The sequence below is a fragment of the Squalius cephalus genome, assembly GCF_949319135.1.
Source record: "Squalius cephalus genome assembly, chromosome: 11".
NCBI lineage: Eukaryota > Metazoa > Chordata > Actinopteri > Cypriniformes > Leuciscidae > Squalius > Squalius cephalus.
In genome coordinates, this window is record NC_137132.1 from 30,425,566 (window position 1) to 30,447,590 (window position 22,025).

Consider the following 22,025-nt stretch of genomic DNA (forward strand, 5'->3'; position numbering starts at 1 on the left):
GTTACGTCACTTACTACCTTCACATCTAACCAATCGTGTTCTAATACTTGCAGTATAAAAGATCGGTTCTTACACACGTCTGAGTTTGCAGATGCGGACGCCATCAATTACCTCCATCCTCCCCAACACCACCAGGATGGTCCCTGTCCATACCTCCCGGGGGTCGGCTGCGCCCCTGCCTTCGTCTTCAGGCAGGAAATGCAGGTCCGCTACCCTCGGATTGCGAGCTATGGACGGGGCCTACGCCAAAGAACTTTATAAATGCTTGCTGGGCTGTTAATAAATGTATGCTTTGTTATGCTATTTTGCCTCCGAGCTCTATTAGTTGCTTTGAGTTCAACATTAAAAGTGGCAATTTGATGTTGTAAACAGCCCGTATTTAGAGCACTTATTTATTTATGAAATCCTTGATGTAAAATAAACAGAAAACCCTCATTCTTATTGTGATGTTCCCAGATCAACATTCCTATCAATCAGCCAGATTGATACGGATAGGAAAAGGGGTTAGGCTCATTTTAGGACTGCTAATGTGGTTTTCCTCTGTAGCATTGGGACTTGAACTGGAAGTGAGAGTTTAGAATAAGAAGATGGATGGGGTTAAGGGTTTTGGATTAGGGTTGGGTTGGGGTTTCATGCTTAAGGTTGGGAAAATGTTAAAAGGCTTACGGATACTGTAGAACTGATGAGGTTAAAGCAACACTATGTAATTTTTAGGTTAAAAATTAACAATATTTAGGCTATATAATGAGAAAGTACATAACAAATACATCTTCAAAACTGTGTTGGCCTTATTCCCTGTTAAGCTGTTGGGACGGATTTCAGCGGATGAAACTGCATACTTCCAGTTTTGTTTTTTGTTTTTTATGTGTGTATTTGTCATTTGTCAAGCTTTTTTTATACTGGCAAGCAATAAAGGTAACCTAGTTTAATGTCACTATACTTTAATTAAACAATTGATAAGAGGATATTGCAGTTTAGGACATAAAATATATTACTTTAAAAGTTATATCAAACAAAACTACAGTTAAAATGACTTAACACTAAAATTAATTAAAATTAATTAAAAAGTACTATACATGTGTTTTAGTACGTTAGTCAACACAAATATAAGTGTATTTATTTAAAGCTTGACAAAAAGTTAAAACAATTATTTAAAATGTAAGACATTTAATTAGAAATTATTACAAAATGCAATTTTTAAAAGTGTACTTAAGTGTGCACTTTCATGAAAGTGTACACTCTTCAAGTAGATTTAAATGGCCTTTTTATTTCATAAATATTATATTATCTGCAAGATGTAAAAGTTATGTTCTGTTTTATTACCATGCTATTTTGGTTTCCCTGTTTGCCTGTGTGTGTTCATAGTTAGTTTCCTTGTATATTAATTATACCCAACCTGTTTCTGTTCATGTTAATTACTCGCCGTGAGTTTCCCAGGTTCATTTGTCTGATATCATCAATGTTAATGTGGTTATGTTACATTCTTCTCCTGCCATTACCTGAGTTTCTGTTTTTGGATTTATTAAAGACTGTTCTTGTTTGATTCCTCGTCTTTGTGCGCTTTACTTCAGGCATATGTGACAGAATACCAGACCTAGACAAGATTTTTTGCTGACTTTTTCTTTTTGTTTCGCTATGGATTTGCAAGCCGTCCAGCTGCTCTGCCTCGGGCAGGAGGAACAAAGCCTCGAGGACCACACAAGGAAAGTTTTAGACCTGGCGATCCTCACCAACTTCCCTGACCTCTCGCTTGTGTGTTTTTCATTATTCCAGTCCAAGGCATGTCTGGCAGTGGATGGTCCTCGGGGAGGTTTAGCCACGTTTGTGGAGTGGGTGCTGGCTTACATCGGATCGGCGTTCACCATCTGCCCAGCGGAGGACATCACCAGCTCTACTTCGGACCCAGAGCCCAGCCAGCCAGTGTCAGAAACAAGGACTGAGCAAGCCATCGCCCGGAGCCTGAGCTTCACAATTTGTCTGACCACATGTGTGAGCCGGCAACATCATGTGCCGCCGTGGGATTACGAGGATTACTTATAGAGTACAGGCTCAGAAAATAAAGTACATAATTGTACCTTTAGGGGTACAATGGCTTTTCACTGGGGCTGTACCCGCAAGGGTACAATATTGTACCTTAAAGCTACACTGTGTGATTTTTACCCCCATCTAGCGGTGAAATTGTATATGACTACCCAGTGAAAATTAGTTTCTGTTCCTCTCAATTCCGAGGGCGTTTTAACTCCTACGGTGGCCGTATTATTCCAAGGTTAACATGGCTTCCAGTTATCGACTTCCATGACAACAATAAACAATATGTCTAAAATGAATAAAACTACAGGACAGATGTCAGGAGGTAAACGTCACCCTTGGAATCGGCTATCCCAGCATAATCAGATTAGGCTAACGTTACAATGTGTACAAAGTAAAAGCAATTAAAAATAACTAAAATTTACAGTGTCCTTTTTTTATATAGCTTAAAAAATTGCGCCTTTAAAACTATTCATCACCTGTGATCCGTCACAGCACAGATTTATGTTACAAGGTAAATTTTCCCCATTGACGCGAGGATGAAGTTATACTAGAGGTCGTTCTGGCGTTATGCACAACCATGCTATGGTTAGACAAGCAACTATAAAACTTCGAATTTACACAAATGAATTACAACAGGCTGAATTACCTGTCGAGAAGAAAGCAGGCAACCTCGGCGTCCGTTTTAAAATCTTCTCCTCATGAGCTCTTTCCATCTGGGAAAAGTTACTCCAATATTGACTATGGTCTTGCTGATTTGTCTGTCGCGTTGACGTTTTAATTCTCTCTTTCAAATGTGAGTACGCACGCACGCACGCACGCACACACACACACACACACACACACACACACACTATCTTTCAAATCTGCCGGCACTCGCGAGCTCGCGAGTAATCTCCCCCTCGCATTCGTCACGGTATCACTGAGTGAAAAACGCAAAAGGCGAAGCTTGAATTTACAGGCATGTCCCTCTTTGGCTAATGTAGTTTCAAGATGGAGGGGCAACATGGCGACCGGCATACGAACCCCTCACCCGTATGTACTTTCAATGGCAGATTATAAACTTAAGAGAATACTTTATTACTTGAAAGAAGTAAATATACATTAATGAGCACATATATTTTTGAAAGAACAAGTGTTTTTTGCTAAGAATCAACTAAAAAAGTTACACAGTGTTAACCTTTAAAAGAAACGGTATATGTAACTTTGAATGCTTTTTGACCCTCAAAAAGGTACATATATGTACCTTGAGGTCCAATAATAAGCCCTATGGGGTACGTTAGTGTAGACTGTACCTTGGGGGACAGAAATGGACTCCTACCAGTGGCGGCTGCTGGTCTTTCAAAGAGGGGAAGCTCATTTTCGGCCTACATTATAAAAATTATTCATTTATTCTACGTTCCTTTTCAAGAAAATGCTCTGTGAAAAATGAATGTAATAATATAATAAAGGTAGAAATAATAATATAATAAAGTATAATAATAATTCTACTAATAAGATTTTTTTTTTTTTTTTTGAATTATTACTAATAATAATAATATTAAAAAAATATAATAAGTAATAATATAATAAAGGTATAAATGTATAATTGTGTGAAATGTATTACCAAATACCAAGAAATAAGTTGCAGCAGTTTGTCTTTGAAAAATCCGCGATGGGACTGAGCTCGAACAGCTTCAACATCAGCGACTTTTTATTGTATGAAATCGCTGTCAATCAAAAGGAGACACAGCCTTTCGACAGACCCTCCAATCAGAACGCGGAAGCCCGGAGTCCGGGCCAGCCCACTCCCCGTTCACCCCCAGAGAAGCTGAGCTTCCATGGGCGGGACATAATCGCAGCATTTATCCAATGACCGTCTAGTTTCGAAGCACTGAAAAAAACGTTTGAAGCAGCCCCATAGAAGTCAATGGAAGCTGGGCTTCAACGGGGAAATGCACTGTGACGCTACGGGAATGTAAGGAAATCGAGTCAGCCGACCTGCTGTATGTAACTGATTCTGAACAAACTCGTCTTTGAGACGAACGTCTTCTAACGCATTTTAGTCAATAAAATGTTAATACAATAGTAGGCTACATATTTGACCATTAATTTTTTTGACATTATAGGGGAAGCCGAGCTTCCCTTGCAGTCTTAAATAAATCGCCACTGACTCCTACTGTACCCCTATTTCTGACCGTGTACGAGGGAATGGACGAAGACCCTGCCCACACTCCCACCACTGAGGGTGAGCTGGAGCTGACCTTTATATTTTTTTATGATTTGAAAGAGGATGCTTCTATTAATCTCCCACCCATGCTGGTCCCGTCCAGTTCAAAGTCTCCTGTGTCTCCAGAGTTCCCACCCAGCCTCCCTCTCCTGCCTCTTCTAAAATCAGCCAGTCCGTCAGCCCTGCTTTCACTGGTTCCCTTCAGCCCCTCGACATCTCCCCTAACCCTGTTGTGGAGATCTGCCTGAGGTCTTCCAGTCTCCAGCTCAAAGCCTGTCACTCCAGCTCGGCTCGTCGACCAGACGGCTCCACTTTGGCTACTCCCTCCCTCTGTTCCACCTGGGACCATCGTCCTTACGGCTCCACCGGGCTCCCTCGTCCCTCTGGCGCCGCTTTGGTCTGACGTCGCTCTGCCTGTGCCATGGATTTCCAGGCCTTCAGCTACACTTCGTCCGTTCACTCCTTCGGCTCCATCGGGCTCCGCCTTCTCTCCGTTTCGATTATCAGCGCGAGGCCGCGCCGTCTAGGAGGGGGGAGCTACTGTAACAGTGATCTTCTGTTTCATTACCAAGGTGTTTTGTTTGAGAATCCCTGATTTACATGCGAATTTCAACATTTTATCAGTTGTATTATATTAATGTCTCAACTGTATTAAGATGAATGGAAACTATTAAGACAAGCATTGGTCCTGAGCTTTAGGCATAAAGTTTAATTACATTTGAGGCACCTTTAGTTGTTACACCTCAAGCTTTGCCCTAGATCACACCTTCAAATGATTTTGTCCACCTATAAATAACTTGAAGGTGAAACACATCTTTGCATTGGCTTAATACCAAAAACATGCGGCAAGCAAATTGCTGTCCTGTCAATTATTCAGGTGCTCTTGTATTAAAAGATCTATTATTCAAGAGGAAGAAAACCTGGCTGAAAGAGTTGTAAATTAGTCTTGCAAATCAAATACGGGTGCCTTTCATCATAAAGACCAAGACAGAACACCTGTTTATTCATTAATGCTGAAATCACCTGTCACAATAGGGCACCTTAAACGCTTTGATCCAAATGCGTTGGTTTCATGATGCTCCGTTTTCTGTGTTAACCATCTCAGCAAACTGGAGGAAGCTCAATATAATGATTTTGAAGTGATTATGAATCTATAAAGCTTCAGTTTCTATTAAATAATAATGTGCACTTGTATAACCATCTACATTTGGGTCCTGCTCATTTAACTGCTAATACATCACCACCTTGTGGTAACCAGAAGAGTTACATTACCAACCTCTCACAATGAGTTGAAGATGAGTGATTTTGCCAAGACAACTGTCTCGTGGGCAGTCTTTTACATACTATATATTTTCCAAGTATTTTAATTAGGCCTATAGAGAACTTTCACTTTATTGACTATATTTAACTTTATTGTTATTTATAAAGGTAAAATCATTTGAGCTGCAAACGACTTGTTTGTGAACTAAATCACGAGCGAGCTATGCTAATGTGGACATTTACATTTAGACTAGCCTAGCTCTCATACATGGGTTAGGGGTTTGAACAAACTTTGTAACTTGTCAGAACTTTGTTCTTTGTGAGTGATGCCTCAAATCGTGCAGTTGAGGTGTGCTATTACCTTTCTCAGTGATTAGACCTTTCCACTGACTAATAATAACTCACAAGTTTTGCACACTCAAGCTCTGCTAAGATTTTACTCAGAAAGTCTAGGCTGTATTTTATGCTTTCCTTACTAGCTTTGCGAAACTGTTCCAAGGCCACTGTAAGTAAACATTATTTGTCCTTGATTACGTGAACACTTTTATAAATAGTACACAGCAAGGGGGAAATCATATCTGCACTGTACTGTATATTAAGATTGCTGCGTTCAAGTCCTGCGAAGTTCGTATTTACAAGTTAGGAAATCGTAAGATGTCAGGTGCGTTCAAGACACTTTCGTCGAAGCAAGATGGCGGTGTACCTTAATTATCTACACAAAAATACTGCAGGGTTTTTAAACTCTACTTCTAGAAAATGAAGAAAGGTGTGTCTTTCATAATAATTAATTTATTAAGCCACTGTTATCTTTATCATTACATACATTGGTGTATTACAGTGCTATTATATTTTGTGCAGGATTTTGTTGTGAATAAAAAAAATTCTGACAATGTCACTGCTAAATACCTGTAAGTATTGTGGTATTCCGCCACATTTCTCACTGACTCGTAAACTCAGGGCTTAAAGAAGTTCCATCATGGCTTGAACAATCATTATGATTTTACTATATAGAAATGTAGAAATGTACATTTCCTAAGAATAAAGGTGCGTCCAACTTGTAAACTGATCATTTCTGAGACCTCCGCCTTGTTCCCCGTGACCGCTGCCACCTGACCACTGCAGATTCATTTTGTTCGATGACGTGAACATCTCAGAGTAGAACATCACGTGTTGTCATCTTGTAATTAGTTACGGCATGGCATGGACGCAGCATCAGCTTCATTGCTTCTTATACAGTCCCATTAAACAAAGGCAGTCATTCTGCATGCCAAGCCAACTATTACATAACATGCAAGATACTAATTTAATTTAGAAGGGATTGCATAATTATAATGGGGAGGTCTTGCGTGTTTTACATTGAAATCAACAGAAAAGAGGACAGCACCAATAAGATTAGCATTGAAGGCACCAAACGGATTTGATCTTAAACTGTAAATGGCCATGCTGTTGGAGGCATTAAAGCTCTCAGTAAGTAATAGTGGCAGGGAGATACTATACTCATGCCAGCACACATCAAACAGACACTTTGCCCTGCAGCTCAGCTTGATACGAGAAGATAAATCCAAACGTATCCTTCTGTCTGCACATAGAAAGTGATCTGTCCTCTCTCACAGTCCAGAAAGACTCCTATCCACTGCGGGTGAGTTGTGATGGCAGCACTAACCGTGGCCTTCCCTAAACCCAATAATCCAATCCTCATTCGGGTTTAGGGCCCACTGTGCTTTCCAACATGGTATATAAAGAATTTGCCCTCAGGAATCAATAATGCCTTCCTGATTGCTTATTTTTCTGTCAATATGAACAGTTTCATTCTTTTTTTATTTCGTCTGTATATTAGTAGATTGAACAAACCAATATTGATTTGAGTTGTAATGCCTGAATTAATATTGGCATGTCAGTCAAATTAAAGGAGTAGTTCACTTTAAATTGAAAATTAGCCCATGATTTACTCGCCCTCAAGCCATCCTAGGTGAATATGACTTTCTTCTTTCAGACGAATACAATCAGAGTTATATTAAAAAATATCCTGGCTCTTCCAAGTTTTATAAAAGCAGTGGATTGCAACCAACAGATTGAAGCTCAAAAACGTGCATCTATCCGACATAAACGAACTTCACACGGCTCTGAGGGGATAATAAAGGCATTCTGAAGCAAAACAATGCGTTTGTGCAAGAAAAATATTAATAATGAAAACTTTATAAATTAAAATAATTAGCTTCCGGCCAAACGAACATACGGATTCCACTTAAGTGTAAAACGCAATTTATGCGAGTAATGTGACGCCATGACGCACTACGCAACTTCTGACGGCTTAAGTTGTGCAGTAGGCACGAGTAGACGAGAAGCTAGAATTTTACATTGTAACGTGTTAAATATTAAGATTGTTCTTGTACAAACTCATCGTTTTGCTTCAGAATGCCTTTATTAACCCCCCGGAGCCGTGTGAAGTTAGTTTATGACGGATAGATGCACGTTTTCAATCTGTTGGTTGCAATCCACTGCCATTATAAAACTTGAAAGAGCCAGGATATTTTTTAATATAACTCTGATTGTATTCGTCTGAAAGAAGAAAGTCACATTCACCTAGGATGGCTTGAGGGTGAGTAAACCATGGGCTAATTTTCATTTGAAAGTGAACTACTCTTTTAAATCCTGCCATTTAATCTTTTTTAAAGCAATACTTTCCTGGACACACTTCTACGCTGCCTTTCAAATTGTATCTTATGCTTCCAGCCAAGAGCTGTGAGCAGATTGTCAAATTGTCTTTGAAATTTTGTGTTATTTAATAAGTTTTGACCATCTGCAGCAGTGAGTTCAGTGGATGTGAAGATCTCCTCAGTTTCACACAGGTGTTCTGACAGAGTAACCACAAGTGTAGATCATCATTTCCATCCACCTATTTTTAGGCACATTTTGGGATATCGCATTAAAAAAAACCCTGCTGGGTGGAAACGCTGTTTTATTTGCAAATGTTTTATGCAATATTCCAATTTTGTGCTTAAGTTAAATTCGCAACTTTGGATGGAAACATAGCTACTTTGACTATGGACATGTTTGACTACAAGAAAGTGTCACATTTTTACAATTTGCCTTTACAGGATAAGAAAGTGGAGAACATGGAAAGATGGAATGTAATATTATTATTATTAATAATCTTATTATTATTTTAATTTAAAGTCTGTTTCTGGAGCAATGGTAAACAATAAAAAGTGTACATGAAATGTAGGCCTATTTGAAAAGTAGCATAAATAAATTATGAATGCATGATCCAATACAGTTTGAATGTGTCCTTCAGTATAGGCCTATAAATTTGAATCTGTTTTTAAAGACTTCAATCCCTGGGACATGAAAGTGTCTGTGTGAAGTCTACTACTCGGAGTTGCAGACTTGATTACACAGGTGGAAGGAAGCAGAACATAACCAGGCAATGAATGATGGGAAATGCAGTTCATTATAAGATCAAGGAGACAGGAGGAGTGCCCTCTGGTGGCTATCGTCGGCACTCCAGCTGACAGGCGTGACAGTCTATAAAGTTAAAGTCTCCCATGGCCATAGTCAATAGTTGTATCCCTTAAAACTCATCTTTGATCACCAAAATGACATATTTAAACGTTTTCTTCTTGAAAAAAATGATTCATGCCTTAAATAGCTTCAATGTAACTCTACACCCTTGCCTCATTTAGTATACCTGGTTCTATGAATATGCAAATGAGCCCCACCTCCACTCACTCACACCACCTTAGAGATCCACTCGTTGCCGATCACTGTTGACCTGATTGGCTACAAGGTAGTTTGTGACGTCAGAAACACCAGCGATTTCAAACTGCGTTTTTGAGACTGTATTTGGTTCACTGCAGTTTTAAGGAGGAAATACTCAGCAATGATGTTGACTAATGAATTTGCACATGGTTTGTCTTAAAGCATATCAAAAACACTACATAGACATATAAACTACAGTAAAAGCTTGATTTTCACCACAGAGGGACTTTAAAGAAACAACCATGTATAAAAATAAGTAATCCTTAAAAGGCTCAAAACAAATTTAAGGTGCAGTTTTGCTCTCTTCGTGTTGTAATAGGGCTCTGCTGCAGGGTTCGAAATGACTTAAGACTCTTGGGGGGTCCCCTAAAATTTATGATTAAATTATTAAAAATTCTGAAGACTACCTTGCTACATTATATACTGTAGGCAAAATTATATGGACCAATGTTGAAGGTGGGATAATGGTCTTGGGATGTTTTTCATGGTTTGGGCTAGGCCCAGTATTGTAGTGGTGTCTGGAGAAGTGGCTATAATCTAACAGGTAAACCTCTAACTCTGGAGCAACAAAGTTACAAGTTCTTTTTCCTCTTTTTCTCTCCATGATGCAGGATTCTAAATTAAGAAACATAATATTAGCTTCCTAGATAGCTTACCAAGCTCTCATGTATACTCATTCATGCTCAAATCACATTCACTTTAATCAACTCAAAGACTTGAATTAAGTCCTGGACTGGCTATCTTTCGTAATCCCTGACTGGACAAGTAGGTTGTTAAGCTAGCTTTGAATAACTAGTCTAGCTGCTAGGTCTGCTATGGAAGCTCGTTACTGCCACAGAATAAAACATTTTAAAAGATAATTGCAACTTTTTATCTCACATGAGTTACATCTCGAAATTCTGACTTTATTTCTCAGAATTGCGAGATATAAAGTCAGAATTGCGTGAAATAAAGTCACAATTGCATGTTATAAAGTCAGAATTCTGACTTTTTTTCTCGCAATTCTGACTTTATAACGCAATTCTGATATATTTTCTCAGAATTGTGAGATATAAACTCATATAAAATCCATTCTAAGGGAAAAAAGACAGACTTTTTATTTTATTTTATTTTATTTTTTTACCTCAGAAAAAATCCATTCTAAGGGAAAAAAGACAGACTTTTTATTTTATTTTTTTTTTTTTACCTCAGAAAAGTTATATCTCACAATTCTGACTTTATAACACGCAATTGCGACTTTATTTCATGCAATTCTGACTTTATATCTCCCAATTGCGTATTATAAAGTCAGAATTGCGAGATATAAACATGCAATTCTGAGAAAAAAAAGTCAGAATTGTGAGATAAAAAGTATATTTCTCGCAATTGCGAGTTTGTATCTCATAATTCTGACTTTATAACACGCAATTGCGACTTTATATCACGCAATTCTGACTTAAAAACACACCGCGCAATTGCGACTTTATATCACGCATGACTTTATAACCTGCAATTGCGACTTTATATCACGTAACGTTAATTCTGAGATAAAAAGTCAGAATTGTGAGATTAAAAAGTCGCAATTACCTTTTTTATTTTTCACTCTGTGGCGGAAACAAGCTCCCATTGTTTGCTGTGTTAGCTGGCAGATCATTTGGCTTCATACACATACAGCAAGAAACGTTGACGTAGCCTACTCTTCTAATCATTACACTGGGTATAATGCAACTTTTGATATAGGAACTCGAACTCCTATTATTTTACTATAAGCAATTATGGAGATATAAACATAATCGAAGCACTTACAGGATTTTCATTCAGGATTTCACTCTTTGTGAGGTTTCGTTTTGCCGCGTTCAGCTACAGTGCGTGTCTGCGGGAGCACCACAACAACAATCTGTGACGCTGTAGGAACTCACTCGGCTAATAGCTGCCCTTATTGCTGCCTCGCGCTAGGAAATAAATTAATTACTGTTATAAATATAAAACGTCACTAAAGACCTATAATTTTCACAGTCATTATTAATGTTAAAATATATTTGTCGGGGACCCCCCAAAATCCAAAAATAAATCCTTATGGGGGGTCCCTAATGACTTATGGAGGGTCCGGGACCCCCCCAGACCCCCCTCATTTCGAACCCTGCTCTGCTGTTCAGAACTGATTGGTTGAGACTGAGTGTTCGGTTCACTACTGCCCTCCACTGGTCAACAGATCCTGACTGCACTGCCACTGTACAAGGAGGAACCTTCTCCAAATAAGTCTCCAAAAACACCCTTTAAAAGTCACAAAGAATACTTCCATTCTATAGAGTGATGCAGGTATTACACCAGAACCCGGAAGACTAATTTGCCGCCCATTCCTTTGAGATTTTCATATGGGTTTTTTTTTTTTTTTTTACGTGTAAAATAAAGCCTGTGGTAAACATAACTTGACTATACATTGACGTTTTGTCAAAGTCAAAGCATGGGTCAAGTTATGTTTACCACAGGATTTATTTGAACACATAAATAAAATAAAAAAAACATTGGGAAATCTCAAAGGAACCAGCTGCATATTTTTGGATTGCTAAAGCAATCAAGTCTCTTCAGAAAATTTGGGACTAAACCACTCAATTCATACGGATTCATTTTACGATCTCTTTATATGAACTTTTTGAAGCGTCAAAGTGGCTAGACTGTCAATGGAGGGACAGAAAGCTCTCAGTTAATCAAAAAGATCTTCATTTGTGTTCCGAAGATGAACAAAAGTCTTACGGGTTTGGAAAGACATGAGGGTGAGTAATTAATGTCATCATTTTAATTTTTGGGTTAGCTGACCCTTTTGGGAATCAGTTCAGATGGCCCAATGGTTCCTAACGAAACAAACAACTGTTAGTTCAGATGTTTTCTCTAATGGCTGGTAAAGCTTTCTGAGTCGTGATGAATGTTTATCACATCATGTGGTCCAAAACTTAAAGAAAGAGTTCACATGATGGTTCTACATCTGTGCCGAGCAGGACCAGCTTTCTCATAGCAATCCACTGAGAGTGGTTCCAGGTCAGAGGTCAGGTTCCTGCAGGGCAAAAGCTCATTTATCAACACACTCTCCAGCCACTTGGTCATGCCACTTCTTCTCTCAAGCCCCGATTTCTGCTCTTGACCCTGAGTGTTAATGCTTCTGTTATCAAGAGCAGGGCAGATTTGAGGCCTGAAAGCCAGTGAAGAGGCACAAGAATTCAGACATTAACTCTCTGAAGTGTCGACACACACACCAGTCACATGCTGGAGGTTTGTACCTTGTAGATAGTGGCATAAGTGCCAGGTCAGGTCAGGTCACAAAGTGTTGTTGTGCGTAGCCTAGCCTAACTTTTCTCATGATGTTACCAGCAGTAACATCTGCTTATATTGTTGTTTTTATACAGTTATATTCATTGAATATTTCATGCATTTCTGCCTGTTTGTTTGAACCCCTTTGATCTAAATATTGTACAGATCTTGTGGTCTTTGTCTTGAGACCACATGGTCTTAAGTGGGTTTTCATGCATCTTCACTGAGGAGAGGCTTGAGTCTGGCCACTTTATTTCAGTAAATTTCTCCATCTATGATCATGGAGCTCAACCAGAGTAACCATCAGCTTCTTGGTAACCACAGGGACCAAGGCCCTTCTCCATAGATTGCTCAGTTCTGGTCTCGGAAGAGTCCCAGTCTTCTTCCATTGGAGGCTATACGCTTCTGAACCTTCAATGCAGCAGAATGCTTTTGTAGTCTTCCCCAGATCGGTGCCTTGATACAGTCCCGTCTCTGAGCTCTACAGGCATTTCCTTTTACCTCACTATTTGGATTTTGCTTTGATGTGAAAAAAATAAATAAAGGGGTACAAATACTTTTACAATGCACTGTATAAAATCCCGATTCCCGGTTTGTTTTGAGAAAACCCTTCTCTCACAGAATCATGTGACACGCATGACAGCCGCTAGAGGGCAGAATTACAACGTGTTTCTGTCATTCTATCATTTTTAAACAGGTGACAGACAGTAAGAATTTTTTACAGTCTCAAAGCAATTTGTAACTATTCTACGTTTTGGCGATTCGTCTGAATTTAAGTGGTACAGAGAAATATTAGTGTGATAAACAGTAGGGGGAGAGTGGGGTAAGATGAGCCAGTTTTTACTTATGTGGATCTCAAGGCAAGGGAAATTGAGACAGAAGTACAATGAAGACATCCACTGTTAATTTGGGATGTTGCCTATAAACTGAAAATTAAAAAATGCACCTATGACAAAGAGCCTTGAAAATATGACCTCAGAAAAAAAAGTGTTCATGTGACTCAACTTACCCCAGGCTAGGGGTAAGTTGATCCCAGTCAGTGGGTAAATTGAGCCATCTGGGGGTAAATTGACCAACCTATCTTTAACTTTTTTATGCAAGCATAATAATAATAAAAACTTGCCTCTTTAAAATAATAATTTAATAACACACTTACCTTTCTAAACAATGTTAACCCTCTGGGGTCTGAGGTGTTTTTGGGGCCCTTGGGATGTTTTGAAATGCCCTGACATTTGTGCTTTTTTCAGTTGCTTATACACATATTAATGGCAAAGGTGTAAATGCACTATTTAGCACAAAATAGGGCTACCATAATATGTGAGCAACATGTATGTACATGTTTGTATTTTTGAGAGTATAATGTTTATGCGTGGTTATTAAAAAAAACAAAATGTTCTCCCCAAATGTGTCACTAATATAAAGCACAATACAAATAATTTAAAGAGAAGGCTTATATTGACCTTTTAAGATTTAGCTTACATCTACCTTGTAAATATATGTTTTGCTATTTTATTAAAAAGATTACAATTACAACAACAATTACAATTTCAACAATATTGCAAGTGTACTCTTTTTTTGTAAAAAATAAATTATAGGCCTACATTTACTATATGTATTCATTTATTTGAATATAGCCTACATTGGAACAAATACTATAGTAACATCTTAGTTGATGACTTTATTTTTGACAAAAAAATAAATAAATACAGTGTGTATATATATATATATAACAACATATGAGCAGAAATTGCTAAACAAAAGCTTATTTGATGTGGCAGTAGTCTATTTTAAAAAACTTTATAATTTATCCAAAACTAGTCAACAAAATATTGTCTTTCATATTCCGGCCGAATGTATCGGTTTTATGAAATATTAGGGCATATAAATGTTAATTACAGTTTAATATGTTGCTTATACAAAGACATTTTATTTCAACACAATTTAGTCGATTTTCTCCATTTCAAAAAGGTTGAACCACTGGTTCAATTTACCCCACACCATCTGGCTCACTTTGCCCCATAGCCACCATTTTGGTAAAAATGGCCTAGCTTAGCAATTCAGGATAACCTTTAGCTTAATGATTCACATGGTTTTAAATGTTGACAAATCACCAACATGTACCATACACAACTTTAGACCTAGATCAATTTGCTTTGACAAAACGGCTAATATACCTGAAATGCAGAAAATTTACTTTAACAAGCAAAAAAGGTGTTTTTGTGGAAAAGACAACTTCCCTCTGGTCCCATGTGCTTCTCCTCTTCACAGCAATATATAAATGATGGAGTCCTTCAAAATGTATGGTCCCATGACACCAAATGTGCATAGTTGCCTAGAAACGGGGTGGGTCAACTTACCCACTGGCTCATTTTACCCCACTCTCCCCTATAATGTATTGTATGACGAAAATCACTTCATTGAATAACCAATTATGTGATGGATAGCCTACATTTGACTATATGGCAATTGTAAATGATTGAACATTTAAGTCATTTATTTCTATTGCTTTTAAGAGTACATACTGACATATAATCTTTTTTCTGATTGGTAGCAGGATTATTCTGAAAAGGTTGCCATCTCATGTTGCATTTTAACATTTCATATTTATGAATTATGAGCAGTTATACACTACTGATCAAGTTTAGGGTCAGTAATAATATAAGAAATTAATACTTTTGTTCTGCAAGGACGCATTAGCTTGATCAAGTGACAGTAAAGACCTATTATAAAAACACTTATTCAAAAAAAAAAAAAAAATATAGAAATAAAAATTTTCTATTATTCAAAGACTCCTAAAAATCAAAAATGGCTTTTTTTCAATTATATATTTTTTCACTCAATGATAGCAGGATTTGTAAATTAATCCTGCCATCATTGAGTGAAAAAATATATAATTGAGAAAAAGACACTTTTATCATCTTGACTTGCATTTTCAAGTTAAAAAAACATGAAGTTAATTATTTGCGGTTATGAATTTCCACAAGTAGGACTATTCAGCAGCTCTGTGAAGAAAACACTCGATACAGCCAAAACAAACCTTTGTTTAAAATCACTTTTATTTCAAGATTTTTAAACTCATACAGATCGTAAGGCATCTGCACAAAGAACAGTTTCTGCAGAGGTTTAAAAAAAATCACTTCCCTCAGATGGTGGACGGGTTTTCAAACAGGGCTTGATATAGATGTTTTTTTGGTGTTTTCCCTCCCCCTCCCCCCTCCTTAATAATGTTTAATTTCTCAATAATCTTAAATTACAGCTATTATATAATTTCATACTCTTGATTTCTTACAGCAGTCAGACAAAGTGAGAGCGATGACAGAGGAAAAAGTGTTTAAAATCCATTAAATATGTACATAGAGGCTTCACATCACACACACACACACACACACGGCAGGCTAAACAGTACTATGAGGGGAGCACATCATGTGTTGATGCATATATTTACAGGTCCCTATACTTACTACACGATGACACTAGGTTCTCTCGTACGGGGAGGCATCAGAGGAGAATCAATGTGACTTCTTTTTTTTACCTTTGCATTTCTTTTCCAGTGGGGTGTTTTTGGATAAAAGGGTGGTTCTGATGAGAAATAAGTCCTAAAACCTTAAATAACGTCACGCATCCGCACACTTTCCCAACCCTGACGCAGGGCCAGAGAAGGTCTGCATGCATCGAACTACACTGTAATCCAGGACGAGTTTTAAACCGGACCCTAGACGAGCATTCGCAGTACGACCCTGATTTAAACTCGCAGGACGCCACATAGGGGACGAGGTGTACGTGATAAACATGAGAAGGGACCGGGTTTGAGTGAGAGGAACTGACATCGTGCGTCTCCGGGGATTGGTCCAGGCTACTTGGACACGTTGACCCGGAAGGTGACCCGGCCCATGAACTTGTCGCGCTCGTCGTTGTTGATCAGGTCCGATCCCTCCACCTTGCACTCGATGAGGAGCTCAGAGTTGTAGTCTTCCTCAGTCAGCAGAAGCTTCACGGCTACAACGGGCTGGACGTAGCTCGCCTGGTGGAGACCACACAAAAATGGAGAAATATGGTAAGAAACTCGGCAATAATTAAATATGGTTATGATTACCTATATTGTGATTTTTGGTTCTAGACAAACTTTCCTAGAACTTGAACAAATCTAGAACTTGTTCTTGTGTTCGATCATGTAAAGAAGATACTATTAAATATCTTGGGTGTATGGCTTGATTCTGAACCAAATCACATAATCATGTTTTACACAAAGTCAACTTTGGAATTAGTATTTTACATTAATCTTTCGTAGAAAAAAATTCAATTTAGTCTGTATATTAATGATCTCCCGCAACAGTGTGAAGGGATACAAGTGCAAATGTATGCTGATGATACTGTTATTTTCACACATGAGAGAACAGCAGAGTTAGCGGCTGAGAAGTTAAAAGCTGCTATTACACAGTGGCTGGAACAATCATATCTTAACTTGAACATTAGTAAAAAAAAAAAAAAAAAAAAAGTTCAATCTCCTGATGTTGATGTGTTTATTAATGGTGAAAAGATAAAATAGTTAATGAGTTCAATTATCTTGGCATAATATTGGACTCAAATCTCAGTTTTAAAAAACATGTAAAGAAAATGGTGAGGAATATTAAATATAACTTGGACTTTTTAGACTTTTAAGCATACTACAATCCTTTCTCACGTCTTATTGTCTGACATGTTGGGGTCAAGCTGGTGAAACTGTGATTAAACCCTTAAAATCCCTATATAAACAGACATTAAAAATTTTAGATAAACAAAAACATTTTCATAATTGTAGGATCATAGAGAAAAATATTTTTTTGAACTTTGTCAATTTTAGACTTTTTTCAAGTTTGTGTATGGTTTATAAAATCTGAAATGGCTTGGCTCCTTCTGTATTATGTGACTTTGTTCATTTTCACTCTGAAAGCCCTACCAGAGGATATAAAAGGGTGTAAAGCTCTTGGTCTTTTTAAATTTAAGTTAAAATCAAATTTTAAAATCAAACCAACTCTGTAAACATTGCAGTTTAATTGACTGATTTTTTTTTTTTTTTTTTTTTTTTGCCCTGATAGTACCTGTATGTGTGTGTATGCATGTATTTTATTGTATGTGAACACATGGGTATTGTCTGTGTAATTTTATGTTAGTGTTTGTTGACATGCCTGGGGACTACAGATGACAATTAGCCTTTGGCTAAATCCAGTACAATGCATGAAATGGAAATAAATATATATATATATTAAAAAAAAAAAAATTGTACATGGTCCCTTTATAAATAAATAAGGCAGAAGAAAAAAAACAGCATCAAAATTAGATCTCGTTTCGCTTAAGACGGCGTATAATAATCTTTGCAGAATCGTTCTTTTTTTACTCACAGTATAATGCATGATGCACTCCAATGCTCATAGAAGACAATCATTCTCTTCAATTTATATCATCACTTTAATTATCCCAGTGAAAACTACCAAGTTAGACATTCTTCCCAGACGTATTTCCTTGTTTCTCATGCACACACAAAAAAAAACATTTTTATATTTAAAGCCCGAATAGACTGGAATAATTTACTTGCAGACATTACAGATCCTGTACATCATTTCAGTCATTTCAAACAATCTTGGTCATCTTATTTTACGTTTTTTTTTTTTTTGGTTGTTTTTTATTTATTTATTGTTTTATACTTGATGTTCATTTACACTTATATTCACAGATCATTATATTTTGTTGTGCATTTATTATTGACTATTCTGGTAACTTGGTAGTGTAATATTTCTCAGTATTGTTTTTTGATTTGTTGTTTATGTACTGATAATTGTATTTTATGTTTTGTTTCTGTTATTACGTTGTGATTGTGTTGCGTTTGGCCCCCTTGAAAATGAGACTGTACATCTCAAGAGGTTAATCCTAATAAATAGACTAAATTCTTATATATTTTAGTTTGATACATGTGTAAAACGTCTATAAATTTTTTTTTTTTTTCTTTTTTAAATATTTGGGTTTAATACTTAATGACTTATCCCATTAACAGCAAAATCAAAATACCAATCATTAAAAAAAAATATTTTAATTGTTTATTTTCTATATTTTCTGTACATAGAATATACATATTATAAATTACACTTTAAAATTTAAATACTTTTAAATATGCATTTTATATTATAGATTATATATTTTATATCAAATATACAAAGAATATTTTTTTAATGTAAACATTAAAATAATATATAAATATGACAATTATATACATTTCTACATACAAAATATACATATAATATTTAAAAATATATACACATTTACACACAAGAATATTTTAAAATAAATATTATATGTATATTTTATGTTTAATACATACAAAACAAGCCCTTATTTTTACATCTCCCATTAAAGGCGTAATCAGACCAGTTCATTTAAAATTAATTTTATTTTACATATTATTTATACGTCTATTTTCATACATAACACTTTAAAACGCATTTTAAATATTTTATATGAAAGATGTATACATTTTCTATACATCAAATAATTCATTTTCATTCATAATAAAATTCATTAAAAGTTATATTTATATTTTATTATATTTTTTAAATATGTCAAATATATTTATATTTTATACATGTAATATTTTCCACTGTATTTATTCTGACAATGGTCACCACTATATTGTGCATCTCCACATTTAAACACTGTGATCTAGCTGCATTGTACTCACATGCAATTTCTTGCCATAATAGGGGTAGTAACTCTTGTCCAGTATGCCCTCATCGGGGAAATACTGCATCTGCAGGGAAGTTTCTCTCTGTACCTGGAGACACGACGACAAAGGGTGAGATCACACTGCTGCACTTCATAGACAATGTGTCATGTGACTCATGAGCAGTTGCCAGTAGCAACAGACTGCCCTCACGTCACTCAAACTGATGACAAGGAAAAATAAGACCCTCTTCAAATGCACAAAGACATCAGATATTTCATAAAGCATGTTACACACACACACACAGAACAACCTTTCATACAATACAGACAGGATTTTGCATCATGTACTGTATATGAACGCATGAATCCATAACTCTCTGCTCGCAGTCCATCCAGCAGTAGCAGGAAGAAGCAACAAACTGTTTCAGGAACAGTTGCAAGGTTCTGATCCTAATGTGCATTCAGTAATCAGTTCATCTTTCATTAAGTGAACCGAATGAGATGATATGCTGGAAGCTTTTGAAATGGCTGTGTATCTAGAGAAAGGTCAAAGTGATGCATGCTTGCAGACAGCGTAAGTCCAACGAAAAAGAAGATAATAAAAAACACTAAAAGAAGATGTTTAGTCAGTCATTTTAAAGCATCAAAAGACTACAGACCATGATTCATGATTTAATAATCAAATTCAAATAAAGAATGTAATTATTAAGAATCAGCACAGAAGCTCAAAAAGTGCAGCGTTTCATTTGTTGCTTTCACACAAACTGCTTTTGCTGTAAATATACAGCATTCATTCAACGCAAACTAGAGATTGTTAGAGAAATTCACTTTACTCCTGTTCGATACTACAATTTATGTAAGAATAATTTGCTTACAATTTATGAATGACCACTACTGTGCATTCACTATATTTTCACAATAGTGGTTTTAATGCAATTTTGATGATAAGGGGTGGTATCAAAATGTGTAAAACACCAAACACAGTTGCTTGTGCGCTAACAGATGTGGTATTAATCACTGGAAAAGTTAACGTCAAAAACGCATTAGCTTTTCTTGTGTGAAAGTCCCACTGAAACATTGCAAGGACTATTTGTGGAAGTTTGTTTAGTAAGAAATGGCAAGATAGAAACAGCAGAATCCATCAGCATAATTTTGCAAAAGCGTTAAAAGTTCAGAGGACAGAGAGAGCACTTCCTTGTGTCCGCTGTATACCTTCAAGGGTCACACGGGTGAGAGCTCTCAGAGAAGTCATGAGGTACAAGAATGACTAAATGATAAGGCCAGTAAAGAAGTTCTCGTGGGAGTCGAGTCAAAAACAGTGCAGGTCTGATAGGAACGGCTCACATCTGCGGCAAAGAACTACGTCAAGGAAGCAAACAAGTGTTTGAAATGGGTCCAACATTGCATAACTCGTGCCTGATATCAGTTAGATGTTTGTGGACGTGTTCATAAGAATTCGTAAGAGGATTCTGAGGTCAAAAGGCAATGTTTTGCAAGGAAAAAAAAATATTACTATGTCAATAAAATCAATTGCAATCCCTGGAAAAACCATGAATTTGACCCAAACACATTTCACTTATGTGTGGTAGATTCCCAATAGCAACTGTTTACACCTGATATGGTGATCCAAAAATAAGTGCTCAATAAGCACTTGTAATGTAAACATTATGTGGCCTGAACAACCCTAAAGACCTGTCATGTTTACAAGGTAACCGGCTGCCATATCAATATCTTGATGCCATGAACAAGGCAAAATCCTGTGATTTTTAGTTCAGATTTGATGCCATGAACATGGCATCAAGATATTTTGAGCACTCAGTAGCAAGTGGACAGGATATTGTCAATGTAAAACAAACTGTTTGTTCATTTACATGTCATAATTTGGTCCTTTCCTATACAAGTTGGTCCTTTCTGACCAGAATACGATGTCAAGAGTAGCAAACCTTCTGCTAATAGTCCTTAACCCTTGTATGGTGTTCGGGTCTGTAGGACCCGTTTTCATTTTTTATCAAAAGAAAAATGATACGATTAATTATTTTTTTCAACCTCAGACTCAATGGCCTTGGCTCATTTTCTGTGAAGAACATATATCAGAACACATTTTCAATGACCACACACTGTACACCCCCCTTACACATTTATATTACACAAAGGATGTTCGGGTCAGGCTAATAAAAGTGTGGAAATTTTAGGTCCTGTGTACCTTTACTCTGTCCTCCTCCTGTCAGGGCTTGCTGTTATTGTGTGTGTGTGTGTGTGTGTGTTCTTGTAAATGGTTTATGAGGACACAAATGTGTATAATGACACATGGGTATTACAACGTAAACATGGTTTATGAGGACATCTGTGTCCTCATAAACCAAACGGCTTAAAAAAAAAAAAAAAAAAAAAAAAAAACATACTAAATGGTGTTTTTTGAAATTCAAAAAGGCTAAAAGTTTTCTGTGATTGGTAGGTTTAGGGGTAGGGTTAGTGTAGGGGGATAGATCATATAGTTTGTACATTAATAAAACCATTACGCCTTTGGAGAGTGAGTGTGAGAGAGAGATTGTGTGCAAGTGTGAGAGAGTGTGAGTGCAAGAGTGAGTTTTGTGTTTCTACCCCTGCCGTTCCCGCACAAGGTTGCAATTCTTAAATGTGATCTAACAAAGGTAAAGGGAAAATATTAACCATATATGCTGTTTATATTGCTTGTAATTGGGATGAAGTAAACATCTGTTGAGTATTTTAACAGAAATTGTTTGATTATGTTGAATTAAAAACCCAAAAATGCAGCGGGTCCACCAGACCC

General features: G+C 36.8%; 1 protein-coding gene across 1 annotated transcript in view; it reads right to left on the reverse strand.

Moving 5' to 3' along the window:
* Window positions 1–15,574: 15,574 nt before the first annotated feature.
* The window catches only part of atp1b3b (ATPase Na+/K+ transporting subunit beta 3b), a 30,411-nt gene continuing 23,960 nt past the window's right edge, over window positions 15,575–22,025 (reverse strand). Inside the window, exons 6-7 of the mRNA XM_079886428.1 lie at window positions 19,251–19,343; window positions 15,575–16,562 (exon numbers count right to left, since the gene is read on the reverse strand). Of these exons, the coding sequence (XP_079742554.1) occupies window positions 16,395–16,562; window positions 19,251–19,343 (261 nt within the window). The 3' untranslated portion in view covers window positions 15,575–16,394. The remainder of the gene's footprint in view (window positions 16,563–19,250; window positions 19,344–22,025) is intronic.